We start from the raw sequence: 16435 nt of genomic DNA on the forward strand, positions 1-16435 counted from the left end.
ATTTTATAAAAAATATATTTATTTTCAACAGTTTAGGAAATACCTAGTATACGTATTTTTGTAATAATAGCTACTTTTAATAATAAATAAAAATATGGCTAGAAAAACTGATTTGAAAAATTAGCTCAGAACAGGAATCGAAATCGGCAGACTTATCGCCGGTTGCTATCGGTGCACTTCCATCACTGTTTCTCGGCGAGCATTTTTGCTGTTCGTGGTTTTTCTATTATTTTACCAAAACAAAGCCACAATGCCGTACGCCAACCAGCCGTCCGTGCAAATAACCGAGCTTACCGACGACAACGTGAAGTTCGTCCTGGAGGACACGGAGCTGAGCGTGGCCAACAGCCTGCGGCGCGTGTTCATCGCTGAGACGCCGACGCTGGCCATCGACTGGGTGCAACTGGAAGCCAACTCCACGGTGCTCTCCGACGAGTTCCTGGCCCACCGTATTGGCCTAATTCCTCTGATTTCCGACGACGTGGTGGAGCGGCTACAGTACACACGTGACTGCATCTGCCTGGACTTCTGCCCCGAGTGCAGCGTAGAGTTCACTCTGGACGTCAAGTGCAGCGAGGAGCAGACTCGCCACGTGACCACCGCTGATCTTAAGTCGAGCAACGCCAAGGTCCTGCCGGTGACGTCGCGCAACCAGGGGGAGGAGGACAACGAGTACGGCGAAAGCAACGACGAGATCCTAATCATCAAGCTGCGCAAGGGTCAGGAGCTGAAGCTGCGCGCCTACGCCAAGAAGGGATTCGGCAAGGAGCACGCCAAGTGGAATCCCACGGCGGGCGTGTGCTTCGAGTACGACCCGGACAACTCCATGCGACACACCTTGTATCCCAAACCAGATGAGTGGCCCAAGAGCGAACACACCGAGCTGGAGGACGATCAGTACGAGGCGCCCTACAACTGGGAGGCCAAGCCGAACAAGTTCTTCTTCAACGTCGAATCGTCCGGCGCCCTGAAGCCCGAGAATATCGTGGTTATGGGCGTGCAGGTCCTGAAGAACAAATTGTCCAACCTGCAAACGCAGCTCAGCCACGAATCCCAGAACGATGCACTGGCCGTTTGATATATAACAAGTTTATTTTTAGTTTATAAAAGATTGTCCGCCTAATCCTTGAACAAGCTGTCTATGTTAATGCCCACGCCCGCGTCCTTTTTCACTTTGGGTGGAGCTGGAGAAGATGGCGACTTGGTCTGCTGGCTTTCCACAGCTTCCTTGAAGTCGCTCAGTAATTGGGTCTTAGATTCGGCGTCCTGTTCGGGCAGGGAATCCTCCGTGGAGGCCTCCAGTCGGGATTGTTGGCGCTGCTCGGCCAGGAGGTCCAGAGCGGTTTCGTAGATCCTTTGCTCATCCAGGGCTCCTTGTGCCTTCAAGTCCTGGTAGATCTGGACGAACTGCTGCGACTGCGTGCTGCGTCTGTGGTCAAACAGGGATATCGTTTCCTGGGGCTTATTCTGCTTGTGGAGCTTCCTGTCAAGATATATGTAAACATGAAAAATTGATAAAGCCGGATTTTGTTGGTTACATACGCTCGCACCACATCCTCGGCATAGAATATATTGCGCACTGGAATCTCGGGAGCGGGCCTGTCGAATCGCGGCTCCAATTTAGGCGGAAAAGCGGCGTAAACATCGTACCAAATGGGTTTATCCTCAGTTTTCATAGCCCCACCACGAAGCAGACCCTGAACTCTGCAAGAAATCAGGTTTTTAGGGTAGGGATGATATTGTATCGATGTGTAAGTACCTGGTGAAGATGGTGCCGATCTTTTCCAACCTACTTTGAGCCATTTTAATAAAGTTTTAATTGATTTTAAGGGAATTTTTAAAAAATAGGATTACGACATGCGTTGTAGGTATTATCGATAATCAGCTGGTTTGAAATCGTTAGTTTCAGAGTTGCCAAGGAATTTGTTTTTGTTTTCGATTTGCACAATGACAGTGTTGTAAAACGTGTTCATTAAAAGCTATATTTTTTAAACTTTATGCATTAAAAATAAATTATAAATTGTTAATGCATTTCAAAATAGCATTGTTTGTCCTTGTGATTATCCCTTGATAAATACTTTGGTTTTTACTGAATGACAAAGTTCCAAGCGATATAAAATTGAATTAAAAAATTAAAAGGAAACCCTAATTTTATAAATAATGGAAAATTGTTTATATTTTTTGTACAGTTCAGAAAACTTAAATTAATTGATTTAAATGTTTCACCCTATCGCAACTAAAAACATTTGGTATATACGAATCTGGGGGATTTCTGTACTAGGCGTTTTTGGCATTTTCTAGTAAGTTAAATGTACAGTGCTCACTCCGAAAAGGTGAAACAATTTAAATATGTAATAAATCCATATTGTTTATAGTAATGTCAACCCAATATACTATTACAAAACATGCGGTACCTTGACAGTAAACAATCATATTATTTTAAAACTTACTAACTATTTGAAGTAACAGAGTTTTTGCTCCTTCGAGAGACCACTGTACGTGCTCTCTCGCTCGGTTTGTTGTGCCTTGTAGCTACATACTTCTACATACTCGGCTGCGCTAGACTTAAATTCTCGCACTTTTCTGTTGGTTTCGTAGTAAATGTTCGCATTTCGCTGTTAAATCAAAGCAAAACAATCGGAAAAAACGAGAAAAAACACCTAATTGGATAGCAAATTGAATAAAGTTAAAATGCCATTATATAGTGCACTCTAATATCGTAAACAAAAGTGTTTTGATTGTTTGTGCAGGTGCAAAATCGATCTAGTGAACTGAGAACTGCCCCCAAAATCGGCCGAGTTAGCGCATTATTGCCCCGATTGTTGTTATTGGAAAATGTTGTTCGTTTGGGAAAATTGTGCCATCGTTTTTTCGTAGTGTGTGCGGCGTGTGTGTGTGTGTGCGTGTCGAGTGTGTGTGCCAGTAAATTAAGTTAATTAAAAATTTAGCTAACTCTCGGTTTTGCCGCCCCCGCCATGAGTAACTACCATCCGCACGCGCTATCGCATCCGCATCCGCAGCAGGTCCAGAATCAGCTGCTCAATCCTCTCCAGAACCAGTTGCCGCCCACGCAGCGTCACAACCATGCCACGCCCACCCCTGGGGCAGCCTCCGCCTCCGGAGCATCATCGTCATCATCATCCATCCTGATGGCCCATCCTCCCCAGCCGCTCATCAGCAACTCGCTGGCCATCCGCCAGGAGATCCAGCGATTCGAGAGCGTCCACCCATCGATCTATGCCATATACGATATGATCGATCTGCTGCCGTTAGCCGATGCCCGGATAGCCCAGTCCATCCGGGATCATGTGGTCTGCATTGAAGGTGAGTGCCTCTATAAGTCGAACTACTTTTATTGCTTAAAAAGAGGAGGGATAATCCTATTCCTCTGAAGTTATCTATAGTACTTCTACTTTTTACTATATGATTATGATAGACTTGTATTGAAACAAATTTCTCACCAATCAGAGAGTTTTGTTTGAACACCTGTTTATACTTCGGTTTTGCATATACTCTGGGCGGATATATTTTCTATTTAACGGCAATTAACAGTTTAATTATACACTTTTAAATAACGGAGATTTATAAACAAAACTTAAACAGTTATTGTTTAATTAAAACTCGTGATTTTCCTCCTGTTAATAATAAGTCATAACATTTTTAATATCTTTCTGCTCTCAAATTTTACATTAAGTGTTAATAAATCGTAAACTTCTTAAAGTTTAAAGCAAATGGACGATATAATATTAGAAAGTTATAGTTTTGAAGGGACTGAAAATAAACAACTAATAGAATTGTATTTTTTCTTAAGGTTTTTATCATTGGGCTTTTATAAACGCGAGTCATAATACACTCATCTTATGAATACTTAATGTGGCAATCAATTCAAATATAAGCATGTTATTATTATGTTTTGCAAGTTTATTGACCATTACAAATCCCCGTCTTGTAAAGTCTTTAGTTTTGAATTTAGTGTGAGTGTAGATGGTTTTAATGCGAGTTTCAGAGCGTGTCTCTGAAAACATTAGTAAACAAATATGTTATACATAATGCATACAAAGAGAGATATAGGTTTCGAAGTCAGGAAATGGTACGAAACCATGACTTTGGGAGGACGGACTGAACTCTTTGAATGTCATGTCGGGAAGAACGGATGGCAATCCTTTGATTAAACATGTTTATCGCTGCAATTGTATCCACACCTTCATTGTTGTTCCTTATCGGCAGCGTCTGGACTTGTGGTTGCCTTTGTTTGGAGTGCTTTATGCTAATCTCTGACCGAAAATCTATGAGGCAACCTCCTCATCAACCCCCGTGCGAGGATTATTGTTGCCAAAATGCCCATTCAAGCGGACCGGGGCCATTGAAAGTGTTGTCGCTCGGGCCGTTGTTGTTCTGTTCCTCGAAAGAAAGAGCTTCGCTTTTTGTTTAAAACAAGCTTTTCTGCCCAATTTTCAGCGTTTACTCTGTGTGTGTGTATGCGGGGCCTGAAATTTGATGCCCTCTTCCTCTGTGTGGCAGCCACCAAAACTGAAAACTGAAAACCGTTCACGAAATCAAACCCGAAAACCGGTTCTGAAATGGTTTATTAGAAAATCTCTGGCAGAGGCAGCAACAACAAAAGGCTCACCAAAAATGTAAACAAAATTGTCAGAGGCAGAGGCCTCATGCTCATGAATACACCATACCATGGAGCACATTCTGTATCGTGCAAACCAGATATGAAACCCGAGAATACGATCTCGTAAACCGTTTTGCACGCGACTTTCTTATTGGCATTGACCCGCAACACGAGCATTTTCGATCGGCTGAAAATGTATATCTAACCAAACAGAATGCCGAATACCGATTCTAATTCGCTGTCAGCGTGATGAATGATATTTTCGTTGGACTCCTATTGCCGTTTTTCCCGTTCCAAATGCTTATTTATAGGTTTCGGTAACGGTCTCTACTGAATCGAGAAGGTCAAAAGTATCTAACTTGGAGATGAACAGAAATAAATAAAAGAATTTGGCTGATCTCTGTTCGTTAGCCCTTCCCGTTTTATGTCGCTGATATGGGGATTATGGTATAAAGAATCTTACAGCAGCTTACCATTAACAGATAAAAGGTTTTAAGAGTAATAAACCTGAAAGAATCGACAAATTCTCAAAACTTGTTATCGTTTTTGGCCAAGAACTTGAACTAAGCGTTCCATTAATATATTTGTTGCTTGTGACTCATTTGTATCAGTTCGAGTTTTAAACCACATTTAAATGCTTGGAATGTCAATGAACTTGTTTGCAAATCAAAGTTGATGTATAAATTGCAGCTTTTAGTAAGTTATCTTAAAGGGATTCCTGAATTTAAATGTGATTTTAATTACAGCTTTACATTTATTTAGTTTTTTAATAGATCAGAAATTAAAGAAATTGCGCAGATGCTTGTTTCTTAAGTTTCGTAAACAAGAGGGTTAACAATAGATGCCTAAATATTTGTGTAACCTAAAGGCTATTGTGTGTGGCTACATGTGCCATCTAAAATTAGCATATGAAGCTATGAATTGGGTTCTATAAACAATAGACATGCTGTGCATTAAGATTCGCTTCCACTATTCATCCGTCTTCGTCAGAACATAAATAGTAAATTGATTACACGATATCAGCATATCAATGGCAATATTACTACAGATTGATAATTGTATTGGGGGTGTTCAATAACCGCTGGACATAAATAACCTACCTGGAATGCTCGTTCGCTTTTCCGCGGTGTTTATACAAACACAAAGGCGTGTTGTCTGTTTGTTTGTAAATAGCCAAGTAATAGCCGGCCCTATATACAACAAAAAACAGCCACAATAACAACAGTCAACTGAAATGCCGCTGGCGGCAGTGAAAAACAAATTTCCTCTCTTATCTCAAATGGCTTGCGACTCCCCATTAAAGCGATTGCAATTAGCCCCAAACGAAGTTTTTGTCGGTCTACCCTTTAGAAAAGTGGGTCCATTTATTCGTTCTCAAGATGACTCATCTTTCTATTCATTATTTTGCCACTTAAATATAAATTATTTAATAGGTGGACAAATATTTTGTGAAAGCCAATGGAAAATTTTTAGTTGACAGCATTTATGTGCCGTTCCCGACCTAGTTTTCATTATCTTATGATCTGTTCTTTCTGATTGTTACCTATTTTTCCATTTAATTACTTGGTACTGCATACTACTTTTACCTAAAGAGTATTATTTGATAACGATTTATAGTTTTTATTTATTTGTTGCCATTAGGGTTCCTTATCTTTCCATGGCATTTAATTGTGTTGCTATTGTCAATAAACTCATTCATTAATATTTTTAAAGGCATTATCATTGCTAGCTTACTTAACAATACAGCTTTACATTTTCTTATGTTATTTTGAATAATTATTACCGAGAGCTGAAAGCACAGACAGGTTATTTCTAACTTTGGTACCTGCCCTCCTATTTTAAATTGAACAATCTCATCTCAACTTGTGACCTCTTATCTGTCCGCGGTTTAGCTCGCTGTCTTTATTGCCTTTTCGCCTTGGGCAACGTTTGTTTATGTTCTTTTAATTGTTAAATAATATTGACAGTCGGAATTTTGAGGGAACTGTTTGCCACTGTCATTGGCACATTACCTTTTCCTTTTTTATTACGTTTTTTTTCGTATTTTTTGAATTTCTGTTTGATATGGCTTTTTGTCTGTGTCATTCGGAAGTGGAAATTGTTTGCGTCGATACGCTCGAGAGCGTGACATGGAGATGCCATTGGGGCCACAAATACATGTACTAACCCACACAAACATGCTGTCAGTACACTGGAGAAAAATGTGGGTTAGGGCCTGACTACTAAATCTAAAAATATTGATTATTAATAAAAAATTCAAGAAATTTCTTATATCATGATAAATCTTTCCCATTTAGTTATGATACCACTGTTACTAAGATGGGAATGTGCTGTTTGCTCTTCCTTATGTCGAACTTAAGTACGTTTCGCAGCATAACATGAGAAAACGACCCCTCATAAACTAAATTCATTTAAAGAATTTTATTAACTCCAATATAACACCGTTATAATAAATCAAGACATTTTTTCAAAGGGGAAAATAAAAAATGTATGAAAAATGTTGGTCCTTCCTAAGCAATATAGGTTTATGATGATTATATTTAAATCCAGATTCGTATTCAGCTCTCTGAATTCGGTTGAATATAAATATTAATTTTTTGCCATTAAATATTCATTAAAAAATCAATAAATTCCAATCGAACTTCTGAAATTTTTTTCAGTGCTCCAGAGCGGATTTTCAAATATCAGCGACACATGTGCAACCGGCAGAGTGGAAGGCATGCGTGTCCGTCGTCTGCCCCCCCCACATTTCCATCCCCCGCTCGCCCCCTCCCCTTAACCCATCAAGTACCCGTTTATTTTTAAAGCAAATTGCATTAAAAATATCTTGCACTTTGCTTGCATTTGCTATTTCAATTGCAATTGCACAACACGTCGTTGTTGCTGTTATTCCGCTAAATTATTTTCGTTCTCAATTGACAGCAAAAAGTTGAGACAAAAGAAATGCCAAATCGGAAGAGTTTTTTCGTTTTTGCGCTTTTGCAATTAAGTCATAATATCTCCCAATTTGGTTGTTGCTGTTGAGTGATTCACGAATTCGTGATGGGTGTATAGGAATTTATCATTTCATTTGACTGCGGGCGTCTCCATTGTAATACAGTGGATGGGAAAACAATATGGCACTTTAAAATATAAGATAAATAAATAAACAAAAATCCATTTTAATGTGAAGAGCCCTACATCTTTGATTCACATCTGAAATGTAGCCAAAGTAATCTGTGATAATGGTCTGAAAAAAGCCGTTAAAGCTTGATATTACCGCTATATCCAGCACAGTATTTCTTTCCAAAAAAGTGTGCCAACCAAAATTTAAACTTGGAAATTTAAGTGTGTCGATTCACCGCGCTTTGTGAGTTTGTCAATAAATTGTTGACTACGCTGCTGGCATAATTATTATGCGAAATAAGATATACCGTTTGATTAATTCACTATTGGTTTATTGTGATTAAGATTGATTACCGCTCGATATGCCATTACCAACGACTTTGCCACTGATCTTGGCCATTTCCCAGAAGTAATCGGCCACATCGGTTACGAACTTGGTGGATATGTCCTGGAGTTTTTGACCGGTAAGCAGGGTCTTGTACTGCGAGTCGGTGAGACCAGTCTCAGATTCCCTGTTCAGTAGTAGGGGGGATTCCTTGAACTGTAAAAGCGACTTGCAGGTGTTAGATTTATATTTAATTAAAATAAAATAACCAAGAATATTACCTCTTCAAAGACGTCCTTCCATATTTGATCCTTTCTGTCCAGATCCTTCTCAGCAATGGCTTGATTTAGGCGTGTAATATAAAGACTAATGTCCTGGAATCGCTTTGTTTGGGGATTCAGAGCGGTCTTCACCTCGGTGAAATAGGCGATTTGAGAACGGAACAGGGAATCCAGGAGGTGGACTGTCTGCTCTTTGGCCTGTCTCTCCAATTCCCTTTGCAATGGATCATCGGAATTGAACAGATGTGGATTAGTTGGTTTAGCAGTCGCTACTAAAAGCTGTTGAATAAAGTATTACTTTTAATTAAGGGATCCTAAGTGAGAGTGTTGAGCTTTTCTTACCTGGACCAACAAAAGTAAAGGAATATATTTCAGCAACATTTTTTGAGAATGTATATATTTCAAGCCTCCGAACTCAATGAAATATATTTTTAGACTAATTGAAAATAATAGACTTGCTTTGATTAGTAGTGGGATGTTCGATCCTCTCAAATAGGTGATAAGCTCCCGAGGGTTTCTCTGGCTTGGGGAATTTTGTAGCGCTCTCTGGTAGCTCAGATGATAACACATTTTTCCCAACAAAAGTGAGACATCTAAGTCGTTTAAATTGCGACTTAGAAAAAGTTTTTAAGGCACGTTTTTTGAAACAGGGAGAACAAATTGTCAAGTGATCTGTCTTTTTATTGTCAAGGTCTGTCTAGCTGCCTGGGTGGTATAGCACTCGCATGATTCTGTTATCAGCTACCTAACAAACATTGGTGCAACCTTGCCAAGGGTATGGTTATAAATAACATAAGTTGGCATACACAAAACAAATATTGGCCAGTAATCCGTGTACCTGGTGCCATATGCTAACATATATTCATTGAATTCAGTTTATTGTTATTTTTTTAAGTCTTCTTAAAGGTCTCATTGCAATAAAGTAGAGGAATATTATGTTGGAGGCTTTGTTTTACTTATTTGATTTTATAAATATTATTTATAATATATTATAGAAAGAGGTTAAAATTAATAAGAAATATATATAAACAAAATTTGTACATATAACACGTGTTTTAAAATTAATTTGTTATTGACTAATATTTAAATTTGTTAAATAATTAATTTATTATTATTAATATTTATTAAAACTAATCGGTCATTGATCCCTATCCAAAATACTACATCACTTTTGTTATTGTGAGTTACATTTTACTTAAGTTTGAGCACAAAAGTATGCAGTGGAATGTTAGCATTTAATTTCTTACAGAGCTCAGCCCAAAATTAAGCAACGAAATTCTCTTCAACTCATAACAGCTTCAATTTTGAGTTGCCCAAAAGTATGCCACATTTTTTAAATGTTAGTAAGGTACTTTGGATATGTTAGTTTGCACACCCCATTAAAGGGAAAACACGCCGTTAAATAATAGAAAATGGTTTATTATTCATGTGACTTTAATGCGAATGTACCCAAAAAATCTATAATTGAAACGTGATCAGCTAGTTGGCCTAATCAACTTAGGCAAAAGGAAATTCTATTATAAGCTTAATCTGGATGATTAGATTAACCAAATTGCTGGTGTGTTTTTGTGTGTTTTTCAACTGCTACTGACCAAAATAATAAACTGATCGCACATGGTTTATGGCTCCCACGTTTTCAACCACCGCCAATTGAATGCCTCATTTAAATTGGAAAATAGGTTAATTTTATTGGGTATTATAATTAGTTTCCTCCCGTGATAATAGCAATAATATCACTCAAAGTACGATCTCCGATCAGTTCGTTGCAAATGGGGGTGGCCTGCTCACTGACCCAGGAGGCCACGAAGTCGGTGTTGTCGTTGATCGTCAGGGTGACGAACTCCTCGATGACCTCGTTCAGTTTGCGGTTGAAGATGCGGTACTTGGAGAGGTTCTCGATCTGCGAGTTGACATTGCCCACCGTCGGGTACACCAGGATATCCTTCACGCGCAGCTGGGAAGTGAAGACACCCAGCGAGTAGCTGATCCTGCCCTGGATGTTCAGATCCTCGAGGGCAAAGAAGGCGCCACCAGTGCGCTTGACGCGGAAGCCACTGCCCAAGTCCAAGTCGTAATCGGTGGTGACATTTACGCTGGGAAAGTGGAACTCGAAGGTTACGCGACTCCTGAGCACCTCCATTTTCATTGATTTAACCTCGTACTGATCGAGGCCCTCCAGCACAAAGTTTTCGACTCCAAAAGTTCCACTGAACTCTCCAGAGTTGAATTCGAAGGACCTTTGGGCAGCCTTCATGGGGGCCATCACGGGAATTCCATGTTCTGGACTTCCCTTTTGTAAGACTCCTCTAAACGCCTCCACTCCGTCCACAATCACGCTGGAAAAAGAGCGGTCCTGGGCTGTAACAATGAACAGGATTAATAACTCCTCCAAGTTTAATCCTTTTGTTCAAATCTCACCTGACATAGGTTCGGCTACTTCGGCACCCTGACAGCTGCCCAGAGCCAGGATAAGTGCAATCAGGAACACAGACTTCATGTTTATTTAAACACAACACTCTAGTTAGCCTCTCCAGCAAACGAAATCCACTAGTCGAAGCCTAGCAAAGCCTTTCCTCTTATATAGGAATACGTCCGTTGAGATAAACTATCTGTACACAAAGAAAAAAACTGCCATACACAATACAAAAAAAATGGTCCCTGTATAGAATTATACACAAATAATAACCTTTTTCTTTAAAAATCTGTATATTTAATTCAAAATATTTATCAATCATTTAATCAAAAATCACAGGGGTACTCCTATTACCTTTATCTTCAAAATGTGGACTTTATCGTTCGGAAAATTTTATAAAATAGCTGTATAATGTAATTAATTTTATCAGCCACACCAAAAATTTGGTCAAAAGCTCTAAGGCTCTCATAAATCCATCGGTTTAATAACTACTTATTATTTTATTTATTTATTTATTGTCCGGTCAAAAGGCAATTCTAATTTACCTATCTAGCTACTCATTATTCAAACGGTCTTATTTATTTGGACTGAAATATTCTTTCTGTGTCGTTACTGAAGTAGCCTGATTAATCGGCAAATAATTTGGCAAAGTGTTTTATTGCAGATAAGACACAACTTGAGATTAGACCGCCTTTGAAATAAGACCATAAGTGATAGGTGTTGTAAAAGTTAAGGTTTTAAAAAACTATAAGTATTAAAACTTAAGTATGTTGTTGGATTCAGACAACCCGCTGGAAAACCCCTCGCAAACAAAAGGCCGGATGACGAATACTTGATTCAAAACGGTTGTTTAATGACCGATGATTTGTTTACCACTCGAGCTCGGGAGGAATGCAGACCTCCTTCTCACCGCCCTCACCACCGGAACCGGAACCGGAGATGACATCGGCAAGGCTGACGTCGTCCAAGACGCTGTTGACAGCGGGCAGGGCAATGCTCTCGATGGTATCGGCAATCAGATCCTCGTTCTCATTGATGGCCAGCTCCACGGCCTCGGCAAGGTACTCGTTCATCTTCTCGTTAATGCTGCCGTCGCCCAGGATGCCCTCGATCTCGGAGTCAACCTCACCCAAGTGGGTGCGCACCTCCAGGGACTTGAGCTTCAGGTTGCCGCTGAGCATGCCCAGGGAGTACTTAAGGGTGCCCCAGATGACCATGTCCTTGATGGCGAACTTGGCGTGACCGGCGCCGATCAACTTGATGGTGAATCCGTACTTCTTCAGCAGCACACTCAGATCGTACTGGGTGTCCACGTTCACGTCGCGGAAGGTGAACTTGTAGGTGACCTTGCTGGTCAGGGCGTTGACCTTCATCTCATCGATGTCGAACTCATTCAGACCATTGAGGCGGAAGTGGTCAATGGTTCCCTCAGCCTTCAGCGCGCTGGTATCAATGTTAACTTCCTGGTGGTCAATTCTCAGGGGAGCCATAGGCGGAATGCCGAGTCCGGTGAAGCCACAGGGCATCTGCTCCTTGATTCCCTCGATCAAATCCACAATCGAGCTGGAGATCGATTGGGTAGCTAAGTATTCGGATAAGATAAATAACTGAGAAAAAACCATCATCTGGAATACTCACCAATGGGCTGACCCACGGAAGCCGCACTGGCAACGGCCACAAAAGCCAAAAGAGCCACAAAGATTTTCATTATTGCTTTGACTAAAAGTCCTACCAACTGATCGTAGTACGTACGGTATTTATACTACTCAATCGTCCGGCCGCACGAGTTGCTTTTTATAGACGATCCACCTTCCAGGTGGGGTGGTGTGATAAGGGGGCTTGGTACCCGAGTTCGATTTGATTAGCCACCGCTCATTCGATCGATGCCCTATTGCTGTCTTATCTGGGCCACCGATTCCCCGGTTGGCATATTTTTTAATTTTAATGATTGGTTATATATACATTGGGGTACTTATCCCAAGGAAATTATGAGATCTGCCAATGGGATAACAAGTTAGATAGTTTTTGCCCAAACAAAAACATGCCCTGAACGGTCGCGTGATCAAAGTCTGTTTAAGGCGTGACTCGAATAATAATAGTTATCGGTTGAAAAGGTTTTTGTTTGGTAAACCCTTTTTTTAGATTAGTGCATAACAAGTCGCTAGTCTTTTTCCAGACAACATCCCTCAGCGATTCAAAAATACAATACAATATTTACAGATAATTAAGTACTTAAAAGCTATCTATGGTTCTTTCAAAACTTTCCGTTCATAATTCTTTTAAGGACACGCATGTGTTAGAAACAAAGAAGAATATTTTTAAGGTACCAATACTGAGGTCATGCAGGTGTTAGAACTGAGGAAAAATGCGCCATAACCCAGAATCAACAAAACACCCATAATGATAATCGTCTTTATAAGTTTATTTTGGATTAAAATCATCCGTGCACTTATGTGAATCTAAAGTCTGCGAAGATTGCTTTTTGATTTACAATCTTACTGTTTTCGAGTACATTGAGTGGTTTATGGCCTTACTTAAAGGACTTACGGATGGAACTATTAATAAACATTACCAGACGGTCAAGACCAGATGGCTAGCCAAATACTCTCTAAATGAATTATGGGCCCTAAAGTTCCTGTCAGCCCTAGACCCAATACAACGATCAAAAAATGATTACGCACGTGATCCAGCTCGAACTATAAAATCCCTCGTAAAATCGTAATCAAAACAATAATACCATAAATCACTTTATGAGATGACTAAAAGGTTTTGAAGAGTACCAATGCAGTCGGCGAAGCTTGGTTGACAATTGAATGTACCCCCAATTGAGTGATACGAATCAGTCAACAACGCTAATCCGCGGACACCTGCATTGACGCAGTTTTACCCCACGGTAGTCAGGTTATTTGCCTATAATCCCGGCAAAGATAGGCAGTATATATTTGTTAAATGATTTTGACACTCGATTGGCCAATTTGCCATAGAGATTAGGCCAAAACAAGGCACTTAAGCGATATAAGTGTGCATTTTGCTTTGTGTTCTGTCAAACCGAATGCCGAGTGATTGAATTCCTTCGTGTTAAGTGTTACGTTCAGTTTAACTAATCAGTACAAAACGATTAGCATGTGTATGTTAAGCCGGTTAAGTGATTCCCGCCTTTTCGCCCACCCAAATCCGTCAAGTTTTGCTATAAAAGCCAGTGGCTAGCTGAAACAATCAATAAGGTAGCCATACAATGAAAGCTATCGTTTGTGTTTTTGTGGCCCTTTTGGCCTCCGTTGCAGCCTACGATGTCCAACTGCTCAGCGAGGAGCAGTGGAACCAGCTGGTGGAACGCAATCGTAAGTGTTTCAAAGCCATCTCCAAACCATATAGTGCCCTAATAAAGTTGTAATCCCCCTGGAAAATAGCTGCCAAGCCCGATACTCAGGGCCTGATCTTGAATGGATCAGCCAAGAAGGCCATCAAGGGCTTGATTAGCCAATTGCCCTGCGGCTGGCCTCAATATGGAATCCCACCACTAGCACCCTATACGAATGCTGATTTGCGCATCCACTTGGCCGAGTCGGTTGTCGAGTGAGTAACTGATAATCTACAAAATCATATCTTTTATCTAATTTGTATCCTTAGTTCCCTTTTGCAGTTCCTGCGCTTCCGCTTCGATGGCCTCGAGGACATGGAGATCAAACAGCTGAAGATCAGCTACACCTTCAGCAAGAAGGTCAAGTTCCACTTTAAACTACCCCTGCTGAAGGCCAGTGCCCACTACTTGGATACCGATACCCTGGTGGACATGCTGAAGCAACTGGGATTGTCTGTGCGCTACGAGAGCTCGGGCCCCTTGTCCTTCAGCCTGATGGATCTGTCGATTCAGGGCGAGTTCAAGTACAAGATGCCCTTCATCTTCGGCTCCATCAAGATCTACAAGTTCAGCTGTGTGGTCAGCCTGGGCGGTGTGTCCTCGAACATTGGCGGTGTCATGGGAAGCGGAAGGATCAACGAGTATATCAACGAAATGATCGACAAGGAGGTGCCGGCCTTCATCAATGGCAACCAGAAGCAGATCAGCGCCAAGATCGAGGAGATCTTTGTGCCGATGGTTAATGCCCATCTTACGGGTCACAAGATCTGGTATCTGTTCAGTCTGCTGAGCGCCACCACTGGCACGTGCAACCCCACCCCCGCCCCTTGGCTGGCCGTGGAGTCTAGGAAAATAGACTAAGAAAGGCACCACCACCATCAATAAAAAGCAATTCTAGCCAGACCACGATCTACGTTTTAATTAGTCCCCCATTTTACCTGCTATCTTCGGTCAGTATCACCTTTTCGGCGTTATCGGCTGGGGTGGATTCTGGTATAAAAGACTCTGGCCGGGGGTTAGCCAATTCAGTAGCAAGTTTAGTTACTAAAAGCCACAATCAACCATGCGTTTTCTGGTAGTCTTGGCCTGCCTGGTGGCCGTCTGTGCCGCCGGCACTTTGCCCAACAAGGTTGAGCAGCGTCTTCTGAAGCTGGCGGATCAGAATGGTGACATCGATCTGTTCGTGGAGCCCGAAGCGGGCGTTGAAGGTGAGACTAGACCGAAATCTAGGGAAATAAATACTTTCTATATTCCAAAAAGTTATCAAATTTGAACGAGTACCTGGTAACAGTTTCAACTGATACATTGTTTATGCCCTTTTTAAAAGGTTTAAATTTTCTTTAAAGTTTTTTTAGTGTGTACTGTTAATACAATAGAGCTTTTTTTGTGGTTCAACATTTATAATATAGTTAAATGTAAATGCATATTTTAAAGTTAGTTAACAAGATAGAACTTAGGAGTAGCAAAGTTTTACCAATGAATATAAGTTACTAACTTAAAATCAAACACCATTACTTAGTTGCCCCCCAGTTCATTGTGTCCTGGCAGGCGCGTCGCTTCATCCGCAAGGTCCAGAAGCAAATGGAGTGCGGATGGCCCCAGTATGGCATCCCAGTGCTGGCTCCTCTGCGCATCAACGAGATCGACTTGGACTTCAAGAAGGGCATCTTCGAGACCGTGAACAACCTGTTCCGCCTTAAGGTCGCCGGATTGGATGACTTCCAGATCAAGAAGTTCAAGCTGAATGTGATTACCAGCAAGGTGAAATTCGATTTCCTGTTCCAGAACATCGATACCACCGCCCAGAAGTACAGCACCGACACCGTGATCGATGCCCTGCGTCAGCTGGGTCTGTCCGTGGAGTACGAGGGATCCGGAGAGCTGTTGTTCGGCCTGGTCAACCTGCGTATTGCCGGCACCCTGAAATACAAGCTGCCCATGCTGTGGGGCTCCGCCAAGATCACCTCGCTGAAGACCACCATCTCGCTGGAGTCCGTCACTTCGGACATCTCTGGATTCATGGGCAACGGCAAGATCAACCGCGCCATCAACAGCCAGCTGGAGAACATCGTGGTGAAGACCATTAATGACAATCAGGGTACCATTTCCGATACCATTGAGGATGCCATCGTGCCGCCAGTGAACAAAGCCCTCAAGGGCAAGGACTTCTGGACCGTCGTGGACCTGATCATGTCCAGCAGCGATGGTGAGAGCGAGGACGATCCGATTGTCGTCGATTGCGATCCCGCTGCCGATCCTTGGGCCTAAGTTCAGAGAGGGGCGTGAATAAATTTTTGTCGATATATTTAATCCTTGGTCTACTTTTGGG

At 41.4% G+C, this 16435-nt stretch overlaps 8 protein-coding genes across 10 annotated transcripts in view; 4 read left to right on the forward strand and 4 right to left on the reverse strand.

Annotated features, from left to right (window-relative positions):
• Positions 1-215: 215 nt before the first annotated feature.
• On the reverse strand, positions 216-1916 carry mRpS23 (mitochondrial ribosomal protein S23). The gene is made up of 3 exons (XM_017069613.4): positions 1760-1916; positions 1543-1704; positions 216-1483 (listed from the first exon to the last, which is right to left on the reverse strand). Exons 1-3 carry the CDS (start codon positions 1801-1803, stop codon positions 1120-1122), a joined length of 570 nt encoding a protein of 189 aa, XP_016925102.3. The 5' UTR covers positions 1804-1916; the 3' UTR covers positions 216-1119.
• Polr2C (RNA polymerase III subunit RpII33) lies at positions 251-1154 on the forward strand. The gene has a single exon (XM_017069606.4). The coding sequence runs from the start codon at positions 251-253 to the stop codon at positions 1076-1078; it is 828 nt and encodes a 275-aa protein (XP_016925095.1). The 3' UTR covers positions 1079-1154.
• A 636-nt stretch (positions 1917-2552) lies between the features above and the next one.
• Positions 2553-16435, forward strand: part of CenG1A (Centaurin gamma 1A) — a 56441-nt gene continuing 42558 nt past the window's right edge. The window contains exon 1 of the mRNA XM_017082829.4: positions 2553-3324. Coding sequence (XP_016938318.3) covers positions 2976-3324 — 349 coding nt within the window. The 5' untranslated portion in view covers positions 2553-2975. The remainder of the gene's footprint in view (positions 3325-16435) is intronic.
• Positions 7980-8830, reverse strand: LOC108016275 (uncharacterized). 3 transcript variants are annotated; one of them, XM_070997803.1, is made up of 4 exons: positions 8675-8830; positions 8333-8611; positions 8081-8267; positions 7980-7999 (listed from the first exon to the last, which is right to left on the reverse strand). In XM_070997803.1, exons 1-4 carry the CDS (start codon positions 8711-8713, stop codon positions 7995-7997), a joined length of 510 nt encoding a protein of 169 aa, XP_070853904.1. In that variant the 5' UTR covers positions 8714-8830; the 3' UTR covers positions 7980-7994. The 3 variants fall into 3 exon arrangements, with proteins under 3 accessions (XP_070853904.1, XP_070853900.1, XP_016938395.3); XM_070997799.1 differs by having other exon boundaries at positions 7980-8002; XM_017082906.4 differs by lacking the exon at positions 7980-7999 and having other exon boundaries at positions 8037-8267.
• On the reverse strand, positions 9995-10903 carry LOC108016266 (uncharacterized). The gene is made up of 2 exons (XM_017082894.4): positions 10751-10903; positions 9995-10690 (listed from the first exon to the last, which is right to left on the reverse strand). Exons 1-2 carry the CDS (start codon positions 10827-10829, stop codon positions 10035-10037), a joined length of 735 nt encoding a protein of 244 aa, XP_016938383.3. The 5' UTR covers positions 10830-10903; the 3' UTR covers positions 9995-10034.
• LOC108016246 (uncharacterized) lies at positions 11575-12542 on the reverse strand. Its single transcript, XM_017082873.4, has 2 exons — positions 12384-12542; positions 11575-12327 (listed from the first exon to the last, which is right to left on the reverse strand). The coding sequence occupies exons 1-2, from the start codon at positions 12451-12453 to the stop codon at positions 11615-11617; spliced, it is 783 nt and encodes a 260-aa protein (XP_016938362.3). The 5' UTR covers positions 12454-12542; the 3' UTR covers positions 11575-11614.
• LOC108016234 (uncharacterized) lies at positions 13981-15009 on the forward strand. The gene is made up of 3 exons (XM_017082863.4): positions 13981-14086; positions 14156-14321; positions 14376-15009. Exons 1-3 carry the CDS (start codon positions 13981-13983, stop codon positions 14965-14967), a joined length of 864 nt encoding a protein of 287 aa, XP_016938352.1. The 3' UTR covers positions 14968-15009.
• On the forward strand, positions 15125-16416 carry LOC108016223 (uncharacterized). Its single transcript, XM_017082853.4, has 2 exons — positions 15125-15314; positions 15626-16416. Exons 1-2 carry the CDS (start codon positions 15170-15172, stop codon positions 16372-16374), a joined length of 894 nt encoding a protein of 297 aa, XP_016938342.3. The 5' UTR covers positions 15125-15169; the 3' UTR covers positions 16375-16416.

This window comes from Drosophila suzukii, chromosome 2L, assembly GCF_043229965.1.
Source record: "Drosophila suzukii chromosome 2L, CBGP_Dsuzu_IsoJpt1.0, whole genome shotgun sequence".
NCBI lineage: Eukaryota > Metazoa > Arthropoda > Insecta > Diptera > Drosophilidae > Drosophila > Drosophila suzukii.

Bases quoted from the DNA above. Each gene is read 5' to 3' on its own strand.
- Polr2C (XM_017069606.4), top strand. From the start codon at position 251: ATGCCGTACGCCAACCAGCCGTCCGTGCAAATAACCGAGCTTACCGAC.
- mRpS23 (XM_017069613.4), bottom strand. From the start codon at position 1,803: ATGGCTCAAAGTAGGTTGGAAAAGATCGGCACCATCTTCACCAG. The intron at 1,705-1,759 runs GTACTTACACAT...GATTTCTTGCAG, and splicing joins ATCGGCACCATCTTCACCAG to AGTTCAGGGTCTGCTTCGTG. The intron at 1,484-1,542 runs GTATGTAACCAA...ATATCTTGACAG, and splicing joins GCCGAGGATGTGGTGCGAGC to GAAGCTCCACAAGCAGAATA.
- LOC108016275 (XM_017082906.4), bottom strand. From the start codon at position 8,713: ATGTTGCTGAAATATATTCCTTTACTTTTGTTGGTCCAG. The intron at 8,612-8,674 runs GTAAGAAAAGCT...TTTATTCAACAG, and splicing joins CTTTACTTTTGTTGGTCCAG to CTTTTAGTAGCGACTGCTAA. The intron at 8,268-8,332 runs GTAATATTCTTG...TCGCTTTTACAG, and splicing joins GGAAGGACGTCTTTGAAGAG to TTCAAGGAATCCCCCCTACT.
- LOC108016266 (XM_017082894.4), bottom strand. From the start codon at position 10,829: ATGAAGTCTGTGTTCCTGATTGCACTTATCCTGGCTCTGGGCAGCTGT. The intron at 10,691-10,750 runs GTGAGATTTGAA...TCATTGTTACAG, and splicing joins AGTAGCCGAACCTATGTCAG to CCCAGGACCGCTCTTTTTCC.
- LOC108016246 (XM_017082873.4), bottom strand. From the start codon at position 12,453: ATGAAAATCTTTGTGGCTCTTTTGGCTTTTGTGGCCGTTGCCAGTGCG. The intron at 12,328-12,383 runs GTGAGTATTCCA...CCGAATACTTAG, and splicing joins TTCCGTGGGTCAGCCCATTG to CTACCCAATCGATCTCCAGC.
- LOC108016234 (XM_017082863.4), top strand. From the start codon at position 13,981: ATGAAAGCTATCGTTTGTGTTTTTGTGGCCCTTTTGGCCTCCGTTGCA. The intron at 14,087-14,155 runs GTAAGTGTTTCA...CCTGGAAAATAG, and splicing joins CCAGCTGGTGGAACGCAATC to CTGCCAAGCCCGATACTCAG. The intron at 14,322-14,375 runs GTGAGTAACTGA...TTGTATCCTTAG, and splicing joins TTGGCCGAGTCGGTTGTCGA to TTCCCTTTTGCAGTTCCTGC.
- LOC108016223 (XM_017082853.4), top strand. From the start codon at position 15,170: ATGCGTTTTCTGGTAGTCTTGGCCTGCCTGGTGGCCGTCTGTGCCGCC. The intron at 15,315-15,625 runs GTGAGACTAGAC...ACCATTACTTAG, and splicing joins GCCCGAAGCGGGCGTTGAAG to TTGCCCCCCAGTTCATTGTG.